Genomic DNA, 22,098 nt, shown 5'->3' on the forward strand with positions numbered 1-22,098 from the left:
CAGTCCATGGAGTCGCAAAGAGTTGGACATGACTGAGAGTCTGAACTGAACTGAACTGAATGACAGGTTTTCTTTTTTTATATTTTATATATTTATGGTCATGCTGGGTCTTCGTTGCTGCTGCATGTGGGCTTTCTTTAGTTGTGGAGAGTAGGGGCTACTCTCTAGTTTCGATACACAGGCTCCTCATTGTGGTACCTTCTCTTGTTGCAGAGCACAGGCTCTGTGAACAGGATTCTTCGGTAATTGTGGCATATGAGCTTAGTTGTTCTGCGGCATGTGGAATCTTCCCCGACCAGGGATCGAACCCATGCCTCCTGCATCGGCAAGCGCATTCTTACCCCATGTACCACCAGGCAAGTCCGACAGGTTTTCTTTACAACTTAGATATACATTTTCAGCCTCAACAGGAAGCTTAACATAATTTTAAAAAATGGACCACAAGGATGCCGTGTGGAAGAAACTTGTTTCAGTGAGATTGCCAAATTGAGTGGAACAACAGCCACACTTCATTTTTTTCTTTTCTTTCTTTCTTTCTTTCTTTTTTTTTTTTTTTTTTGCCACCTGGAAAAAGCCTGTCTGCTCCAGGGCAGGCTAAGGACAAGACTCCAAATAAGGAGTCCCACAGCATGATGACCATGTTCTGTGAGCAACGCCACCGTCTCTTCCTGCTACCTGAGCCAGCCCACATCACTCTGTCTGCTGTAGCTGGAGTCAGGGTTCTGTCACTTAACCGGGAAGAATTCTGACAGAGTCCTATGGTGCATCCTAGCCCACAGTCAGCCTGCTGGGGCTGGTAAGCACCTGAGCTGACGCAGAGGCTTAGAGTGCCCAGAGGGGCCTGTGTTCCCTGCTCCCTCCTCTATTGACACACGATCATGTATGGACTGGACAGTCATGGAAGGATGGACTTGTCCAGGCTTAACTAAAAGGGGGTACTTTTTCCGCCACACTTTGTCTTGCCGCAGATGATTTCCTCAGGACACGATGAGAAAGTATGGAAAGGTATGGTAAGAGAGATGTTAGGAGAAGATGTGGGTGGGAGGAAGCGTGCCCCAGTTGGCTGCCCCTCCTGTGGACAGTGGCTTGGGAGGCTCATCTCCTTCTGGAGCTTCCTTTAACTCCATCTGGATGCCGTCTCCTGAGAGAGCAAAACCCCAGAGCAGAAGTGGGGAAGGGGTTTGGAAATGACCCTGAGCCTGATGCCAGGCACCATAGAGGAGATAACTCAAGGCCTGTATCCCAGACTGTATGCCCTACAGTCCACGGGACTACAAACCAAAGGCCATTCTGAGGAGTAGAACAGTTGTTCTTTTTTTCCCCCAGTGGGAAAAGAATGTATTTTTTATTTTTAAAATTTATTTTTATTTAAAATTTTTATTGAATGAAAGATTCTTTGAGTTCTATAGTGCTTTACAACTTTCAGAAGTTTCAAACAGAAGATTTCATATAATACCATAACAACCCTTTTTTTCTACTACCCTTGTATTGTCCCTTTCCCTTCCCTTTCCACTGGTAATCAGTTTGTTCTCTATATCTGTGAATCTGATTCTTTTTTGTTTTATTCATTAGTTTGTTCCAGTTTTTAGATGCTCCATATCAGTAACATGGTTCAGAATTTATCTTTGTTTGCCTGATATATTTCACTTAATACAATGACCTCCGAGTTTATCCAAGTTGTTGCAAATGGCAAAATTTCATTCTTTTTATGGCTGAGTATTATTCCATTGTATATATACACAACATCTTCTTTATCCATTCATCTGTTGATGGACACTTAGGTTGCTTACATACCTTGGCAATTGTAATAAATGCTGCTATGAACATTGAGGTGCATGTATCTTTTCAAATTAGCTTTTCTTTTTTTCTTGGATATATACCCAGGAGTGGAACTGCTGTGTCATATAGCAGTTCTACTTTTAGTTTTTTGATGAACCTCCATACTGTTTTCCACAGTAGCTGCACCACTTTACATGCACAGCAAAAATGTACAAGGGTTCCCTTTTCTCCACATCCTTGTCAAGATTTGTTATCTGTGGGTTTTTTTTTTTTTTTTTGGATGATGATAGCCATTCTGACAGGTGTAAGTAATATATCATTATGGTTTTGATTTGCATTTTCCTGATGCTTAGTGGTTGAGCATTTTTCATAAGCCTGTTGGCCATCTGCATTTCCTCTTTGGAAAAATGTCTATTCAGTTCTTCTGCTCATTTTAAAAATCAGGTTGTTTGTTCTGTTTTGTTTTGACATTGAGTTGTATGAGCTGTTTAAATATGTTGAATATTAACCTCTTATCAGTCATATCATTTGCAAATACCTTCTCCCATTCAGTAGGTTGCTCTTTCATTTTGTCAATGGTTTCCTTTGCTGTGTGAAAGCTTTTATATTTAACTATGTCCTATTTGTTTGTATTTGCTTTTGCTTTAGAAAATGGATTGAAAAATATTGCTATGATTCATGTCAAAGAGTGTTCTGCCTATGTTTTTCTCAAGGAGTTTTATAGTATCTAGTCTTACATTTAGGTCTTTAATCCATTTTGACTCTATTTTTGTATATGGTATTAGAAAATGTTCTAACTTCATTCTTTTACAAATAGCTGCTTAGTATTCCCAGAGCCATTTATTTAAGAGAACAAGACAATGTCCATTCTTACCACTTTTATTTAGCATAGTTTTGGAAGACCTAACCACAACAATCAGAGGGAAAAAAGAAATAAAAGGAATCCAAATTGGAAAGAAAGAAAGAAGTAAAACTGTCACTGTTTGCAAATGACATGGTACCATTCATAGAAAATCCTAAAGATGCCACCAGAAAACTATTAGAGCTCATCAATGAATTTGGTTAAGTTTCAGGATACAAAATTAATATATGGGAAACTATTACATTTCTATACACCAACCATGAACTATCAGAAAGAGAAATTAGGGAAACAACCCTATTTACCATCACATCAAAAGTAATAAAATACCTACAAATAAGCTTACCTAAGAAGTTTAAACACCTGTACTCAGAAAACTAAAAGATACTGATTAAAGAAATTGGAGATGACAAATAGATGGAAAGATATACCATGTTCTCAGATTAGAAGAATTAATATTGTTCAAATGACCACACTATCCAAGGCAATCTACATATTCAATGCAATCCCTATCAAAATACAAAGGCATTTTTTACAGAAGTAGAACAAATAATTTCAAAATTTGTATGAAAACACAAAAGACCCTGAATAGTCAAAACAATCTTGAGAAAGAACTAGAGGAATCATGCTCCCTGAGTTCAGACTATATTACAAAGCTACAGTAATCAAAACAGCATGCCACTGGCACAAAATCAGACACATAGACCAATGGAATAGAATATAGAACCCCAAAATAAACCCACACACTTACAGTCAATTACTCTATGACAAAGTGGGGCAAAATATACAATGGAGAAAACACAAGTCTCTTCAATAAGTGGAACAGTTGTACTGACTTGGGTTCTAGATATTCATCCAAACATTCAACAATTATTTCCTAAGCTCTAAGTTAGGTCTTTGGGATTCAGCAGTGGAGACTCACCTGCTGATTTCATGGAACTCATCCTACAGTTTTTAATAAGCAATGAGAGAAAAATTCTAAGTAAATCAGCCAGGGGGCCAGACAATCCAAGCCAGCTATGTAAGTCAAAAAGAGAGCAACAAATGTCCCCTAGAAAACTCCAGAGATGAAGGTTGCTTCTCACCTTTCTCTCTCAAATGAAAGACACACACACACACACACACACACACACACACCCCTTGTTCCCTAACATCTGGGGTATAATCCCAAATGAACATTCATTGAACAGCACTAAAAGAACAGCCCGCCTGGCAGCAGAATAGCAGAAGCAGCTTGGGGAAAACTCAATTACCTAGAATGCTAGGACCTGGTTGGGAGAGCTCCTAACGCCTGGCACCAGCTCCTTGTTCTCACCCACTCACAAATTATCTGTGTGCCTAACGGTGAATGCAGAGGCAAATGGAAGGTCTCCCTCCTGTCCTCTGGGAGCTCACTGTCCAGATACACCTAATTGCCAGGGCAAGGAGTGGCATTGTCAGCCCAGAGATCCCAGGGCCCAGGGATCCAGGGATCCATCCTGGAGATGGAGGAGCTGACCATTCAGGGCCTCGTTCCTCTTCTCTCCCACGGGCAGCAGGTTTAGGATAAAGTGATGCTTAGGCTGAAGTAGGGTGCTCCTTTTATCAGTGCTCCTCTCCAGTCGGGCATGTCTGCGGGTGGGTGGTGGGGACACCTATGACTCTACAGAGGCGCCCTAGAGGAGGGATCTGGGGAGAAGAGGGGAGGGAGGGCCAGACACACGCACAAGAGGACAGCAGAGCCGGTCGGCGCCCACACGGCCCACCACACCCGGGCTCACCGACCCCCCGCCCCGACTTCTTTCCTTTTCACCCTCTCGGATGGCTGGGCTGAGTGTGTATCAGTGTCGCGGGGGGAGAAGGAAGGGGTAACATCTAGGTTTGAAGACCAGAAACAAATATCCCTTGACAATTTCACGTCATTTTCTGCATTCAAAAGAGAGGTGGAGTGGGGAAGACAGACGCAGAGGGGCAATGAGAGAGGGTCCGATTCGGTAGCCTCTTGGAGGCACGGCGGGGCTACCCTCTCCCGCCCGAGTGGGGGCTCCGGGTGGGTGGACTGACGCCCCTCAGCCCCGCAGCGCCGCGGGCCCCGCATGACATCAGAGGCTAGGGAGCGCGCAGAGCGCAGGCGCGGGCGGAGAAGCAAGGCGGGAGGGGGGCCGACTGGTGCGGCTCGGGAGAGCGCTCCTCCGCCCCGCGCGCCGTCCCTGAGCCCCGCTCCGCCCGATCCTCGCAGTCCGCGCCGCGCCTCGGGCGTCCAGAGCGCGCCGCATCAAGCGCCGCCTGCGGCCGCCCAGCCCCATCCTTCCTCCTCCTCCTCCTTATCTTTCTCCTCCTCCGCCGCCGCCGGACACGCAGCCGCAGGCCGGGGCCGGGACGCAGCTGGGGAGTCAGGGACGCGCGCAGCCAGCCCTTCCCCCTCCGGCTCCCGCACCGCCGGCCGCCTCCCCTCGCCCTCCTCCTCTCCCCTCCCTGCTCCTTCGCTTCTCCTCCTCCTCCTCTCCCAGCCCCAGCTGCCAGCACCATGTCCGCAGGGGGAGATTTTGGGAACCCACTGAGAAAATTCAAGTTGGTCTTCCTGGGGGAGCAGAGCGGTAAGTACCCCGCTTATTCCCCGGGTTTGGAGTCGAGCCCACCCCCGCCGCCAAATCATCCACCCCAATGGGACCCCGACCTCGGCTCGAAAAGGCCCCTCGGTGCCCGGGTAGAGGAGAGGTTTGGGGATGGGGAGGTCAGGGCCGGCTCGGAGGGGCCGGCAGGGGAGGCTCCAAGGGTAAGGGCCGACGAGGCGCTGGGGCCAGAGGTGGGGGTGAGGGTGGGATCTGGGGTGGGGGCTCGGGGTGCGGTGCAGGTGCGGCGCGGCGGGGAGGCTGGAGGGCGGCGGCTCGCTCGGCGGCGCCGGCCGCGGGCGTGAAGGCTCCGGGCTCGCTGGCTCGCTCGCACTGCGGCACCGGCTGCGGGCGACCGCGCAGGTGGCGGGGCGCCGATGAGGGTCGCAGGGAGGGCGCGTGCACTTCTTTAGAGAACGAGACGGCACTGTCGTCTGGCCGCTCCCCAAACCGCGGCACCGGAGGGGCTCCCTGGGGCCCCTGACGGGAACCGTAATTGCGGACACGTCCAGGCCCTGGGGCAGACGGCCGCGGGGAGAAGACCGACATCTGTCTCCCCTGAAAAGAGCAGGTGCAGATCGTGGGAGAACAGGGCGCCTACCTCCCCTGGCTTACGTCCGACTGGGCACAGAAGGTTCTAGACCCGCTGCCCTTCGCTGCTGTGTTAGCCGCTTTGAGGCTCAGGGGTCTGAGCGATGACAGCAGGGGTTCCCCAGTGCAGGGCAGATTTGGGGGATGGTACCGGGGCGCCTTGCACCACGAGCCGTGAAGCCCGGCGCTGGGCAGAGAAAGGACCAGGCGACACGCCCTGCCTGGCTTCCCAGCACCCCTCCCAAGAGCGTTCTCGGCGGATTCTTCCCACCCCCACCTCCCAGCTCACCGCCCTTCTTGGGGGAGGGGAGGCCACCGTGGCAGCGGGCCAGGGGCCAGGGAGACGGGGAGACAAACGGCTTTCCTGCTGTCTGGTAGCTCCCCCGGGGAAAGCATCTCTGAAAGCCAGGTTAGTCCTGAGGAGGGAAGACCAGACTGAAGAGCATGGAGCCTCTGACACTTGTAGGAAGGAGTGGTTCTCCGAGCATCCCTGCAGAGGCGTCTCACTAGAGGCTGCGGGGAGACAGGCTGGGCCTTGACCTGCTCTGGGAGAAGGCTGTCTCTGGAGGCAGGACCACCAGCTCTAGCTCTACAGACCGGTCCAGTTCACCCGGTTTAGTGCCTGTCTGTGCAAGGGGCCGCAACACACACAACCTTGGGAGGACCTGGTGAGCTCCAGGAACAGTGCTGCTGTGATGTGTGTACATATTGGTCGTGGAGGTCACATGACAGTCGCCTGCCTGCCGCTGCTCATTACCTGGGATGGAGGGCTGGCTCAGGGAAGGGTGTCAGAAGGTGGCCAAGCTCTGACATGGGTTTTAGGGCCAAGCTGGGCATTTCTGAACAAGATGAACTCAGCCAGCCAGCCCTGTGTCCTGGAATCTTGAGTTTCTGATCTTAGTAGATTCCAGTTTCACAAAACTAACTTTTTCTTGTGCCTGAAGGGACTTGGGGGTAGAGGGGTTGGTCTTCACATTACAGTGCTCATCTTACCAGTGCTAGAGCCCTGGTAGTTGAATTTTTAGCTGTGTTCCCTTGAGGAGATTTCTAAGCCTCCCTGAGCCTTAGTTTCTGTCTCTGTAAGATGGTTGCCTGAGGGTCTTTCTCTTACCCCTTCATGTTTCCTCAGTGTCTCTCAAAAGGCTGGACCCTGAGAGGTTGTCAATAAACATGTTTTCATTCCAAGTCTGAATATGCTTCAGTCAAGGACCAGGGGTTTGATGAGGAGAATGCATCTGGTGTGTTTGAGTGAAAACTCTGGGCTCCCTCGGAACCTCTGATGGGCTGAGGCTCCTGCTGAGCTCTACAGACCCCCTTTGCACCTAAAATCACAGAAACAAGAGCTGAAGGCCTCAGAGAGTTAACCCTCACTCACCTCTTCAGCATGTTTATAAGGGAAGTTCGAACCCCAGGATGGGGTGTGGACCCAGAGGTCTATTGTGAGTTGTTAACACTTCTGGGACTGGAACTCATGTCTCCTGTTCCCAGTCACTAACATGCCATTGGGAAATGAGGTGACCTTGAATTGGGAAAGCCAAGAATTAGGAATCTTTACTCTTAGGAGGTGGTGGTTACTAAACTCTGGCCAGGATTGTGGCTGAGTTGGGTGACATGGTGGGGATGCCAGGCCAGTCGTTTGGGATCAAGGTTTCTGAGCCCTTTGAACATGGTCTTTAGGAGAAAAGGCACTGCCATTAGCCACACTGGTTCCTTCCGGCAGGGAGCTCTAGGGCCCTGAAGACTCCTCCCACTTTGTTGTGTCACTAGTGGGTTATTTACATTTAATTTTACAGAGCTTTGGGGTCCCCGAGTTATGCAGGGGACATGTGCATCCCTGAGCCTGGTGAAACAGAGAAATCACCACCACAACCATGACTTCCATCTTGCCTGCGTGCACTTTTACACATGTTGGTCCTTTGTGCCCACATCCTCCACAGCCTGTGTGGTGGAGGGAGCCGCTGAATTCTGGCCATCACCTCCACCCTGGGTCTCCCTCCCTGTGTGACGGCGGAGGTCTCTTGCCTTCTGTACATGGGGATCTCAGGTCTGCTGAGCACAGTGGAGACTTCTAGAACAGCAGTGGGCTGGCCTGTATAAGCTGAGCCTCCTGGAAACCGGGCCAGGGGAAGGAAGTAGAGAGCTATGGCCTTCTCTTGTTTCCTGTACCTGGCATCATGGTGGCATCTCTCTAGGCCAGTATGCAAGGACAGCTGGGTCCCAGAGAGGAGTGCCCACCCTGGAGCCCAGTGATGTGGGCTCCACATCACTGGAGGCACGGGTCCTTCAGAGATAAACCTGGGACCACGTTTGATTGGGACATCTTGAGGAGCCACTCGGGAGAGAATACCTGTAGTCTATGAGAGAGCACCCCCTCCAGGCACAGAATGATTGCTTGCCCTGGGTTGTGGAATACAGGGCTGGCCAGTGTCAGCCTGGCAGGGGAAGGGGTTGTGCAGAGAGTGCTGCAGACCCAGGATGAAGGGCTTCCTTGCAGTGGAGAGGCTGAGCAGTCCTCCTGGGGCTCGGATGGCCCTCTCAGCCTGCTGGCCTTGCTCTCATGCCAATGGCAGTGGCCAAGGAGAGGGGGTGATGCACACCAGTCCTGACTTGGGCACTTGGTGGCATCCAGAGAAGGGAGGCCTGAGCAGATATCTGAGGAAGGAGCTTACCTCAGGGACACAGCCCTGCTTCTGAGTTCTGCTGGCGTTCGATGGGGTCTCTGGCTTCATGCAGGGCTTCTCCAAGTGTATGTGGCCTGGAGGAGGAAGTATGCTGTATCTGCTGCACGCTGGCCTCTGCTAATCTGCCTTCCCTGAGACTCCTCCAGCCAGAGCAGGAAGATGGGTGGACCCAAGTTTGGCCTACTTCCCCAGGCTGAAGCCAGCAGGCCAGCTGCCCCCTCTGACTAGGTGCCCCCCATTCCTCCTGGCAGTGGTGCTGCTGGCGGTGCCATCCACGCATGGGACACAATGTGAGTGGTGTCCCTGGACTCATGCCGCACAGTGACCCTGCAGGCAGCGTTGTTGTTTAGTCATTTGCTCAACCATCCCTCTCTCCCTCCCCCACCCACCCCTCCCTTCCTTCTCCCAGCATCTATTTATTCATTCAGTCAGATCTTTGAGTGGATCCCTGCCTCATGGAGCTTATAGTCCACTGGGGAGTGCAGATGTCTGCGGATATAATTCCAGTAAAGGTCTGCGAGGGCCATGACGAAGGAGGAACAGCTGCTGTGGAAGCACGTAGCAGGGTGTCCTACCCACCTTCGGGGGGCAGGTGACCACGGTGCTTTCTAAAGGCTTCAGAGAAGAGGAGGAGATGCTTCTACAGGCAGCGTGCTGAGCGCACAGAGTAGCTCTCACAAGGGGCCCATCCTCTCTAGGAAGCTCTGTTTATTTTTCTCCCCACCTTGTAGAAGTGTGTGGAGTGGGGAGCAGGACACTGAAGGTGACACTCAGGTGTCTGGCTTGCTACTGCTGAGAAGGAAGGGGCTGTCCGTCCACTTTCATCCAGTCCTCACTGCTGGCAGGGCTCCCTCCCTACCCATGGCCGGGCCCACCCTGGACCCCTGCCTTGCCACCACGCTCACTGCCGCAGCCACCCTGGAAGCCCACCACTGGCCTGGTGACTGTGCCTAACCCCAGAGGTTTGCTCCTCCCAGACCCACCGGCCCTGCTGTGCCCAGTCTAGCTGGGCCCTTGCCGTGGCAGAGCTTTGCTTATTCTGAACATTTTTAAAAACAATCATATGCTGCCCCGAGACCTCCGTTGTGTAGATTATTTTGGATTTTAAAATGTTTACTAACTTTTTTTAGGTACAAAAACCCTGCCTAAATTTTAAGCCCCTTAAGAGCAAATTTCAGCACCTAAGATCTAGTCCCCTTTCCCACCTGTCCAACGGCAGGAGGTTTGTGCTTATTCAGTATCTCATGTGAAAATGATGAGAGATCTTTGCTGTGTGGGATTTGCTGATGGCCCATCAGTACATTAAAAGGGAAAGGAGTCAAGACAGCTTTGAAATAAGGTTCTTCCTCCAGACACCTGCCACTTTGTCAAGCCAGAGGATTTTTATCTGCAGCACTTGAGTCTTTCATAGAGGATTGGCTCATTTATCCTTGGTCTTGCTCAACTCACCCTTCATCTTATGGAGCCTGAGTTTCTTAGGGCACCCCCATCCCTACCACCATCTCTGAAGAACTGTGAGAGCAGCAAGGCCCCCAGAGATGGGGCAGAAGGGACACATCCAGCTTTCTGTGAGATCTAGTTTGAGTCACCAGGTGACTCTGTGCCTCAGCTTCATGGTCCTGTTTTTTCTCTTCCCAGGTTTCCTCCCTGCCTTAGTGGCTGGGTAAGAGAGGGAACCTTGAATGTTGGATACAGACCCAGGACCTTTGCTTTATTTGTTTAAACAACTGGGTATATGAAGTCAGACACACACAGACAGACACCAAGACAAGAGTTAACCTGTACTCAGCGTAAGAAACAGAGTTTCCTGTGTAGCTCAGTTGGTAAAGAACCTGCCAGCCATGCTGGAGACCTGGGTTTGATTCCTGGGCCAGGAAGATTCCCTGGAGAAGGAAATGGCAACCCACTCCAATATTCTTGCCTAGAGAATCCCATGGACAGAGGAGCCTGGCGGGCTACAGTCCATAGGGTTGCAAGAGTCAGAAACAACTTAGTGCTTTCTTTCTTCTTTCTGGCATAAGAGAAAAAGTGGTATCCTCAGTGCTGATGATAAATGCTCAACAACCAGCCAGAAGAGAAACAAGAAACTGTGAGAACTGGTTTTGGTGGTGCAGGTGTAACAATGATTACATGGTCTGATTATCGTTATCATTTGTTGCCTCCGAATTATAATGAATACCATTAAAATATAACAACCTCATTGTCCTTTTGTTACTTATTGCATCCCTAAAATTAGCCCATGAATAGTTATCCTCATGTGTTATCTTGACATTGCAAGCTCACGCAGGGTAGGCCTGAGGGTGGTACCATCCGTGTCCCATCCAGGCTGCGGAGTGTCCCTCTCCTCCCCACCGTGTCTTCCACTGTTGCGGAATGAATGAGCCATTGAATGTGCAGGGCTGTCTGACTCAGTGTAAATAATTTAGAGAAACAGATGGACAGCCGCGTTGCGGAAGGTGAGGAAAGGTTAGGTTGAACTGCAGAATTCGTAAACGTCGGGAGTGGACTGCTGTACTGGGCATTTCGTCAACTGTCTGTGTGTCTGTCATCATTTTTCTATTTCTCACGACAGAGAAGATGGCGGAGGTTGCCAGGGAGAAGTACCCGATGCACCCTGAGATGGCCAGCTTTTGTTAGATCCCGAAAGACAGGCTGCCAGGAAATCAGGCCATAGGCTGGGCTAGGCACTTAAGCCCTGAGGGGACTGTGAGGATGAGAAAGCCAGTCTCTGCTTCCTGGAACAGGGCAGGGAAGAATGAAGGTTCCTAATGCCTGAGGACTCCTAAGAGAGCTTCTAATACCGAACTTGACATTTCCAATTCCCTTTATTATTTTGGTAACTTTGGCCCTGAACTAAGTGAGATCTTTTTTGAAAAGTAAATGTTCACTACCATGAATACATTGTTATTTTAGTAAAATGATTTATTTTTAGTAGAAAGGCATATTTATTTTGGTCTCTTGGTAACAAGTCTGGTGGGAGCCCAGGTGACTCAACCACATGTCCTGGACCGGGTAGCAGTCTTTCCTAGGGGGTGACATAATCAAAGGACAGACCCAGGTGCAGGAGAAAGCAGATTATTCCTCACCCATGAGGGCAGAATGGAGCCTTTAAAGTAAAGGTTACCTCTATTAAATGCTTGGAAAGCATGGCAGCCCGGAGCCCCAGCAGGAGCTGGGGGCAGTGGACAGGTGAAGAAGGAGACTCCTTTGGGTACGTTCTGTGCTGGAGACCTCAGCTTTCCTCCAGGGCCTGGGCAGCTGGGATGGGGATTGTTGCCTTCACGGGGTTTCCCTGGAGCAAGAGGTTTCCAGTATTCGGGTCACAGACTCACTCATTTTCTCCTGTGCATGGAGATGTGGTGAGGGCAGGTCACAGAGACTGACTTGGCCAGGAGCTGGGACTTTCACCCAAGAGTGGTGGGGAACTGGCAGAGGATCCTCAGCTGGGGAGTGGCCTGGTCACTTTGCCGGGGAAGGATCCATTATTCTAGCGGCTTGGAGAGGAAGCGGGGGAGGTGTCCAGACCCAGCCAGCCCTTCCTGACAAGATGGAGTTGACCCTTCTGGGTTCCTGGGCCCTCCCCCAGTTAGCCCAGGTGGCATTTGGGAGAAGCCAGTGTGCCCAAGGCTCCACACAGGGAGCTGCAGACATGGGGTTCATCCTGCTTTGCAGAGGCTCTGAGAGAGCTGGTCACGCCCAGCGACTCCCTGCTTACGTGGCAGGCTGGAAATCCAAACCCAGGTCACCATCGAGAAACCGTAAACTATTGGGCCTTGTGCCTCAAAGGCAGGCCCAGGCTTGAGGCAGGCGGGGAGACAGAAGAACACTGAGGTTGTGTGGAAACGGGGTCCACAGTAAATGCCTCCTTGGGGAATCACGTGCCAGGCTCTTTGCTGAGGCGGAGCTGGCAAACACAGCGTGGCCGGGGGGTGGGGGCTGGCGGCCTTTGATTCCCTCAGACTGCGGGGAGGAGGGCAGCGGGCTTGGAAGGAAGCAGGTCTCCTCGAGGGAGTCTGATGGAGCTGGGATTGCATAGCAGGCCCTCTATTTTCATAAGTATGAGCTGCTTATCTGGGATGGTTTCAAGGGAACTGATAGGGATGGTGTCACTAAAGTCCTCTAACTCAGCCTACTGCCGTGGAGGAAGACTATTCCCCAGGTTCTAGCTGAGAACTAATTACACAGGAGGGAAGAAACAGTCACTCTGAGAAGCTGGTTCCCACCAGCTCTGGGCGTAACCCTTCCTCTGGCTTCCCCCTCCCTCATAGGCCTGGAGATATCAGGGCCCCGGAGACCCTGATTCTGTCCGGTGCCTGCCATCAGCTGGCCATGTAGTTGGATTAGCCTCAGCCCATCTCAGACTTTCGCGATATGCCCCTGGAGGCTAGAAGACCTGGTGATCACTGGGGCCAATGGAGCTCTAAATGGTTCTTTATTCAGCGCCAGCTTAGAGTAGGATGCCAAGCCAGTAACACTCCCAGCCTGGACACAGCACAGTTTGGAGGGGCTGCAGGGATGAAGGCACGGGATCAGAGCCTCTGCAAGCTGTCTCCTGTGCAGCTGCCCTGGGCTCCAGTGCAGGGTCCACTCCAGTCTGCCACCCCTTCCCTTGGTCGGCATTCTAGGCCCACCCACCTAGGCCCAGCCCTCCCTGCTGTGCCCTCAGGCTGCTGTGGTTCATCCCTACTGCTGATGTGTTTGGCTCAGGTTGCCAGGCAACAGGGATGGAGCTGTTCTGCCCTTCCTGCCGGCAGGCATTTATTCCATACAGAGGACCCCTGATGAGGACAGCTCCCAGGTACTCCTACTCCAAGACACTTCCTTCTGCAGGCAGGTGGGCAAGTGGTAAGCAGGGATGGCTGGGAAAGGCCCAGAGCCAAAAGGGGTATGCCACAGACCAGTCAGGCTTATTGACCCAGTCCTGGCTCCTGTTCCAGCCCCATCACCAGCGCTGTCCTTTCAAGCCCTGGGCTTCCACCCCAGCCCAGCCCTTTCTGTCTGGGTGTTGGGATGTAACAGGACCCCCTGTGCTCATTTCCCTCCCCAAGACAGTAGGGTTTTCATGACTTTCATGATGTATTGACTGCAATAATACGTAATGCTGAATGCTCCAGAGAAGGTCATTTTGTTAATGAAGTAGTAATGGTGATCCCCCCTGGTAGATGTGTGAGGGGGAGAGAAGTAAGGGTTCAAAGCTTGGAGAGTCACTGATAGACTCTCTTTGTGTAGTGAGCTGCAGGGCGGGCATCCCTGATCTGACATGTAGAGCTGCCCATCCCATTTTATAGATGAGGGAAGTGAGGCCCGGAGAGGTAGAGGCATTTACACAGTGTGCAGGGCCGACAAGCCGCTACCGCCAAGCTCAGAAGGACCCCAAGGGCCCTGAAAACCCCAAGGTGGTGTTTTCCCTGCTTCCCAGCCTGGCAGGGAGCCAGGCAAACTCACCCTGAACCCCCTGGCCCCACAGTTGCTCACAGGCTAAGCACCTCAACTTCACAGCTACTGTCCTTCCCTAAGGACACGGCCCAGGGACTGCAGGCCAAAGGTTCTGCCCTGTGAGTGGAATAGTGCTTGACCCTAGGTAAGTGGGTTGTAAGCCTCAGCCAGTGTTGATGGGAATATTAAGTACACAGGCAATCCTGTGGGTGTGGTCTGCTGGGGAGTCAGGGAAGGCTTCCTGAAAGAGGTGGTATACAGTGAGCAGGAATTCACTGGCAGGTGAGGGGAGGCATCATGAGCCTCCTGGCTCTTCATGAGAGGGCTGGGCTCTGCCAAGGCCAAGGGCTGTGATGGGCGTGGGTCTTCCAGAGAATTGGGTGTGCTTCACGTGGCTGGGCTCTGCTGTGGTTGGGGGAACATGGTGGGAGGCGTTCTCCCTGGGGAAGCAGGGTCAGGCCACATGCCAGGGTCTGGGCCTTCCCCGCAGGTAGCCAGAACATACTGGGGGGCTTCAACCAAGGAAGGGTGTGTCTGTAAGTTAAAAGACAAAGATATGATCTGGTTGCAAGCAGGAGATGCAGGTGTCCTGAACCAGGCCACTGGGAACATTCAGAGGATGGAATTTGGAGAAGGGCTTGTGACAGGTGTCAACTTGAGCTTCCTTCCAGGCCTCAAGTTCAGCTCTGCTGGGGATACATATTTTCTTCATTGTTTCTCTGTCGAGTGAGGACTCAGAAACAGTTAAGAGATGGGGAGGAGGGGGTTTTGTCCTTCTCTGCAAGAGCACATTGTCCTCAGATGGACCCAAACTGGCTGCCTTAAGCTCCTCAGTCCTTCGGCCCCTGCTTCCCCCGGGTGCTCCTGGACTGCTGGCTGCCCTTCCAGACTCTTCGCATCCTGCTCAGGGCAGAATTCACCACCTGCTGAGAAGCTGCTGCCGAGTGTGTGCACGCCCCAGCCCTCTTGTAGCCTCCTGTTACTGCCTCCCTTGCTGGGCTTCCCTTCCAGCAGACACCTGACTCCCTTTTTTGCTTTCTTCCATGGATTCCCCTTGTTCTTCTCTGTGGCTTCCAGCTCCCCAGCAAGCTCAGGGATCCCTGAGGACTGAAGGGAGGCCTATGTGGAGAAGAGCCTCCTTCCCCACCTGGGAAACAGAAACCCGGTCTTGAGTGGGCTGCACAAAAAGCCAGGGAGCCAGCATGGAGGAAAGGTCCTGCCATCCTGAACCCAGCCCCCACCCACAGGCCCAGTCATGGTCTCATAGTCTGTTCTCAAGGCCTGAAATGCCACCCTCCAAAGCTCTGGTAACCTCTGCTCCCTGCCCCTCCTGCCTCTAGCCCTGGAGGTTATTGAGCCCCACCTGGGCATTCCTTTGTCAGTGTAGCTGGTGTCGGGAGAATATCCTAGTTAGGAGTTTTCAGTGGTCACTGCACGTTTCAGTGGGCAGGGTCACATTCACCATCTGTGAGGTCAGAGTGAATAGGGAGACCTGTGCCCTCAACTGGTGCTCACCAGCGGTGTCACCCCTGCCCAGGTTGCTGGCCCAGGAAAAACCAGCCTGGAAGTTGGCAGTAAGCAGCTCAGCCCAGCTTTGACCTTTGCAAAACCCTGCTCCGTACCCCCTTTGGCCTTCTCCCCGGGGCAGAGGTGGGACACAGCCCTGGCTTGGGACTGCAGAACTGCAAGTGTGACCTCCACGCAGGGGACAGGTCCCTCTGGGGGAGGGGGCAACGGAGAGAGAGGTAGAGAAAATGTTCTATGCTGACCATGTTGGTGAGCAGGGAACAGACATCATACAGATGGAGAGAATCAAGTGAAGCATTCAGAACACATGCTTCTTCGGTATTTCCCCAGCCAGTGAAGGGGGCGGGGGGCTGGGCAGGGAGGAAAATGGGAGCATCAGGGGTGCCAGAAAGAGAAGGCCATGGAGGCACTGAGGGGAGGCCCCCCACCGGACCCACATGCCAGAGCGCCACCATCACGGGGCTTCTGGCCGACTCACGCTGCGGCCTTGGGGAAGCTCGGCTGGTGTAGGCTCCAGGCAGTGGTGCTGACCAAAGAGAATTAAAGGATCCTGTGAAGACACTGATTCCTGTTGGGCACAGGAATGATGGACTCATTCTGTATTCCGGTGGAGGATGAGGTGAGAGGTCGGGACCTACCGCTGTGAGGAGGCTGACGACCCCTCACCAGGCAGAGCAGGAGTGGAGAGAAGGGCTCCCACATTGTCCCGGGGGATGAGGGAGACATTTGTCAGCTCACTGCACCAGCGCTGCGACTCCAGGCTTCCTTGAACATACCCAGTCTTGTCTCTCCACAAGTCCAGGTGTCTCTTCCCCACTAGGACACCGCAGTTCCCAGACTGGGCGGCTGCAAGTGGGGTCAAGCCTTGGATCCACGTGATTGTTTGGTTCTGTTCCTCTTTATGTTAAGAGCACCTCTGAGAAGGGTTTCTTTTTGGGGAAATAAAAAAGCCACTCTCAGAGCAGCCACTTATTTTGGGATATTAACAGATCCTACGTGCAGCACCAGCTTCCGGAAATTCTCCCCTGATTCTAATCCATCACTCCCCCACATCCAGCCGGAGCACTGCAGGCTGCTGCCCACATCAGAGTGTGACATGCATGTCACACACCTAGCCCACCCACCCTGTTGTCTCCCACCTGCGTCAGAAGAGGGCAGAACTTCAGAGGCTGGGCCAGAACAGCTCGGCTCCGTGTGTTCCTCCATCGTGCAGCTAAAGGGTCATCTAAACCAGAGTTCTAGTCCAGACAGCAGTGTCTGCCCGTCTGTCCACCTCAGCCGGAGGGCTGGCAGTGCTGTGGGAAATGTATGGTGAGGTAGTCCTAGCTTCTAACAGAGAGACCTGTGAGGGTCTGTTGCAGGTGCCCGGCCACTGACGCCGCTGCCGGAGAGGAGGCGGAGGCTAAGTCAGGAGTAGAGGGGGCATCTTTTAGGAACGTGAGATGGTTTGGCAGATTGCGATCTAAGGTGACCCTACATGAGTCACCCTTGTGTAGTCCTCTCCCCTTGAATCAGATGGAACCCAACACTTGCTTCTAGCCAGTGTAGAATGGCAGGGAGGACAGCTGTCACTCCCATGATTGTAGCTCTGAAAGACTCCTCTGCTGGCCTTGAAGGAGTGAGCTTCCGTGTGGGGAGAGGGTAGCGAGGGGTCATATGGAAAGGAACTGTGGGTGTTCCTCTAGGGGAGAAACAGACCCTGGTCAGAGCTCCCCAAATAAATGGAGACTCAGTCCTCTAGCAACGAGGAACTGAATTCTGTCAACCACCACAGATGGGAGTCTTGAAGAGGACCCAAGCTCCAGAAAGAAACAGCCCAGTCAATACTGTGATTGTAACCTTGTGAGACTCCAAGCAGAGGATCCAGGAAAGCCTTGCCCAGACTCCTGCCCCAGGAGAGTGTGATATAATAAATGTATGTTGTTTTGATCCACTCCGTGGATTTGTTACACAGCAACAGATAACTAATACAGATGGGGTGAAAATGTTTCCAGGGAGGACACACTTTAGAGGTGCTCTCCTTTTGCAGACAAGGAGTTGGAGCTTCCAGGAGGGGCTGTGACCTGCCCCTGGCTAAGCAGCTGGCTGGAGCCCCCCAAAGCAGGCATTGGGATAGCCCAAGATTTGGACCCTGGTTCTTGCTCTGCTACTGCTCTTCCTTCGTGCAACGTTGACCAAACCCTCCTGCTCCCTGGGTCTCTGATTTTTCCTGTTATGTGAAGCACTGGATCAGGTGATCTCTAGGTGCCTTCTTGCCATGATTTGGTATTCTGAAGCCACTCTGATCTGTCATCCTTCTAGAAGCCAGGCTTCAGGGCCTTACTGCAGTTTAATCTCTGCTGCTCCTCCCATGTTGTGTTTCTCCTGGGGCTTCAAGAGGCAAGACCTTCCTGACCTGGGCACACTTCGGTAAGCCTGATGGGCTCAGAGGCGGAGCTCTGGGCTGTGCACCAGGAGAGTTACTATCTGACTGTGACCCTTGTGCTGTGTGATCCTGGGCAAGTGGCGCCTCTTCTCTGACCTCACATCTCCTCAGCTCAGCGAGAGGCTTGGTCAAGTTTAATTCCAAGGTCCTCCATCGAGGAGGACCCACTCTCAGAGTGGTCCCACTCTCTGTGGTGCTGCTTTGGAGCTTGTGGGATGGAGGCAGGTGAGACTGGCTACATTTTTTTCTGGCACCCAGGCATCCAAGTCCAGGAGGAGACCTGGATAGCCACCCAGTTCCTTGTTCCCCAAGCCTGGCCCTGCAAGCACCCCAGTGCCTAGCCAGCAGTCATTTCTGGTCCACAGGGCTAGAGACACAGAATCTTCCTTGCCTGCAGAGTGTTCCTGTGTTCATTGTCAGGCCTAGGGACACAGAGATATAGAATGCCTCTTCCACCCCAGAAACAAAGGTCCTTGTCTCTAAATTTCACCTGCAGGTCTGTCCTTACTCCCTGTGTGAAGCCTGAGCAGGTGCCCTTGAGCCCATCCTGAAGGCAGGAGGGGTCTTCTTTCCGTTGATTGAATGGGGAGGTCTCCATGTCCACTCTTGCCTCACCAGCCCCCTGAACATGCAGTGGCCTGGGATTTTGCCTGTTTCTTCTGTGGCAAAGCAGCAAGGTGCCTGGAGTGAGCAGACTGTGTGGGGGGTGCAGGGCCAGGGAGGGGTATTGGGCCCACACAAGTGCTGGGAGCAGCCCCTGTGCATGGAGAAGCCTTGGAGTCAGCACTCTGATCAGCCAGCCCAGGGTTCCTCAGAAGGATGCCCTGTCTCCAGCAGCCTGTGACCTTGAGGCCACCTTCCACCTGCCTGAGGGAGCTTGGTCTCATGACCAGGCCTCCATGCATGGAGGCTGTCAGTCCATTGTCACAAGGCCCCTCTGACTGGACCTCAGCTGATAATCTGGGAAACAAAAGCCGTGGCTCTCTGCACTCTGTCTACCCACTCTGTCACCACCCCACTCTCCTCTCCCTAGAATGAGGCTTTTAACAGCAATGCCACCAACAATTTGCCTGAGGAAGAAAAGTGTAAATGTGAGTATGTACTTATTTTACTTTGCAAACCTCCATGCCATGGATGGGCCAAGAGTTCTCAGTTAAATAAACTACCAAATTGCATTAACATCAGCCTTGTCAAAAGATCAGCTGGTGGTGGGAATTCAGTGTCTGCTGCTTCCTGCTCTCAAATGTACATATCCTCACTGTGGATGAATTCTCCATAGCACCCATGCAGCTCTCAGACATATGACATGATGGCCAGTGTAGGGTTTGTGTGGAGTTGGGCTGAGCCTCAAGCGGATTGGAATGGAGCACATTCTGCCCATTCTGCCCACCCGGGGTCTGGCTGTCCAGGGAAGCCAGGCCAGGGGGTAACTGTGTGTGCTCTGGGCAGGGCTCCTGTTCTAGCGGGGGATGGAGGGTAGCTAGCACTCAAAGCTCGCTGGTGCTGGTGCTTTGGGGACATGGAGGGGAGATTCAGCACCTTTGAAGCTGACAAGAGTGTTTGAGATGGTTCTCTGAGGCAGAGAGGGTCCAGACAGTGGGTGGGCTGATCACTATGTGTTCAGATCTCAGGTAGTTTTTAAGAAATCCTGATGATTTCTCAGTTTCGCAGCTAAGACACCAGGAGGACTAGAGAGTTTCTTCACACACCAGGGCTTCTGGTGCCTGCTGGGTTGTGTATGTGTGTGTGTCTGTGTGTGTGTGTGTGTGTGTGTATTGCATGTGTCTTGGTGAGCATGTGCCTGTGTGGTTATGCCGGGATCTGCCCACCAAGCTGGCCTGTCAAGGCTTGCTCCTTCTCTGGTCTGTGCTTAGAAGGGCTCACAGCAATTCCCAGCTAGGTCCTGGTTCTCTGTGAAGACTGTTGATGCCGAGTACGATTATATTCTAGTTCCTTAGGAAATTTTTATATTGACCAGAATGTTTAATCAGAACAAGCCATTTCCTGAATGTGTTCAGAATCTGAGAGACATATAGTGTTATGCACTATATGTATATGTGTGCATAATTTTAAAAAATCATCTTATTTTTTCCTTTAACTTTTTATTAATGTTTTACTTTAAATAAAATTTTATTTAAAATTTAAATTTTATTTAAAGTTTTATTTAAAATAAAATCTTATTTAAAATTATGCCAAAATAATTTTAGGCTTATAGAAAGTTGTAGTAATATTATGAAGACTTTCCATATGCCTTTTACCCAGAATGATAACTTTTTACTCCTCTCATGGTATTCATGGCACTTCTATGAGGTAGGCATTTCTTCCCCCATTGGACAGATAAGGACTCTGAGCCTCAGAGAGGAAAGTGACTAACTCAAGAGCACACAGTGGGAGAGCCAGGATTAAAATCTAGGCCTGTCAGTGAGTGTACTAACCTTCTGTGGTGTGTGAATGTGTTGGTGTCCTGCTTATTCTGTCCCAAGGACTTCCTTTTTTGTGCTGAAGGTCTGCTAGCTAGAAATAGTCTTGGTACCTGACTTTTTTATTGCACTTCCGTTTTTGAAAGATTTTTGCTGGGTATAGAATTCTGTGATGACAGTATTTTTCTTTCAGTCCTTCATATGTATCACTTCATTTTCTTCTGGTTTGCATGGCTTCTGACAAGGTAACAAAGATTTTTTCTTCATTGTTCTCTTAGATCTGTGATCCGATAACTTTCTTATTTTTGTTTAAACAGTCAGGTGTCTTTTAAAGATATCTAAATGATATGAAAGAAATTTTACATATTTAGCCATGTAGTGACCATTTCCTGTGTTCACCATTCCTTTATGTGGATCCACATTTCTATTTAGTGTCATTTCACTTTTTCCTGGAAGACCACCTGTAACATTCCTTGTTGTGAGAGTCTTCTGGTGATTAATTCTATCAACTTTTGAATATTTGAAAAAGTTTTTTTTTAATTTCATTCTTGTTTTTGAAAGATGCTAAATTGTATGTATATGTCTTAAAGCTACAGAATTCTAGATTAATGCATTTTTCTTTCCGTACTTTACAGATATTGCTGGCATTGTTTCTGAGGAAAAGTTGCTGTCTTCCTTATATTTGTTTCTCTGTGTTTAATGTGTCATTTTCCACTGGCTCTTCTTATGATTTTCTAGTATCACTGATTTGGTGCAGTTTGATTGTGATGTAACTTTATTTGGTTTCTTTTATGTTTCCTTTGCTTGGGGGTTGTTGAACTTTTAGGATCTATGGGTTTATATTTTCTCTCAAATTCAGAGTATTTTCAGTAAAACTTTCTTCAGATCTTTCAAGGACTCCAATTACATGTATGTTAGTCTACTTGATGTCATCCCATAGCTCACTGGTACTCCAATAATTTATTTCTCTTCTTTTTACTCTGCATTTTATTTTATATATTAATATGTCTTCAAGTTCATTAATCTTTTCTTCTGCATTTAACCTGGGATTAGTCTGTTGCTAATCCAATCTAACATATTTTCCATCTCCCACATTATAGTTTTTACTCTAGGAGGATGAGTTGTGTCTTTTTAAATATCTGCCATATCTCTGTTTAACTTTTTAAAAGAATGCTTATTTGGCTGCGTTGGGCCTTAGTTGCAGCATGTGGGGTGTTCATTGCATCATGGGGTCTTTCACTGAGGTGCATAGGCTCTCTAGTTGTGGCATGTAGGCCTAGTAGTTGTGGCATGTGAGCTTAATTGCTCTGTGGCATGTGAGATCTTAGTTTCCCCACCAGGGATTGAACCTGTGTGTCCTGCATTGCAAGGTGGATCTTAACCACTGGACCACAAGGGAAATCTCTCTGTTTAACTTTTTGAACATATGAAATGCAGTCATAGTAATTGTTTTTTTTTTTTAGTAATTGCTAATTCTAATATTTGTGTCAGTTTCAATTGATTTTTTTCCCTGTTGTTAAGGCTCTATTGCTTCTTTTCATGGCTAGTAATTTTTTATTAGATGCTAGACATTGTGAATCTTGTCATGTTGTGTATTGTACAGTTTTTGTATTTCTATAGATATTCTTAGGATTTGTTAGCTGGGACTGGAGTGGTGCTCAGTCTGGGGCTAATTATCTCCCACTGTTGAGGCACAGCCCTTCTGAGTTCTTGCCCCCAGTGTCCCATGAGTGAGGAAAGTTTTCACTCTGGCTGGTAGGAGTAGGCGCTATCCCAGGTCTGTGTGGAT

The 22,098-nt window shown here is 50.5% G+C and overlaps 1 protein-coding gene across 1 annotated transcript in view; it reads left to right on the forward strand.

Annotated features, from left to right (window-relative positions):
* Positions 1-4,750: 4,750 nt before the first annotated feature.
* Positions 4,751-22,098, forward strand: part of RAB6B (RAB6B, member RAS oncogene family) — a 58,086-nt gene continuing 40,738 nt past the window's right edge. The window contains exon 1 of the mRNA XM_020875290.2: positions 4,751-5,214. Within this exon, the coding sequence (XP_020730949.1) occupies positions 5,145-5,214 (70 nt within the window). The 5' untranslated portion in view covers positions 4,751-5,144. The remainder of the gene's footprint in view (positions 5,215-22,098) is intronic.

This window comes from Odocoileus virginianus, chromosome 4, assembly GCF_023699985.2.
Source record: "Odocoileus virginianus isolate 20LAN1187 ecotype Illinois chromosome 4, Ovbor_1.2, whole genome shotgun sequence".
NCBI classification, from domain to species: Eukaryota; Metazoa; Chordata; class Mammalia; order Artiodactyla; family Cervidae; genus Odocoileus; species Odocoileus virginianus.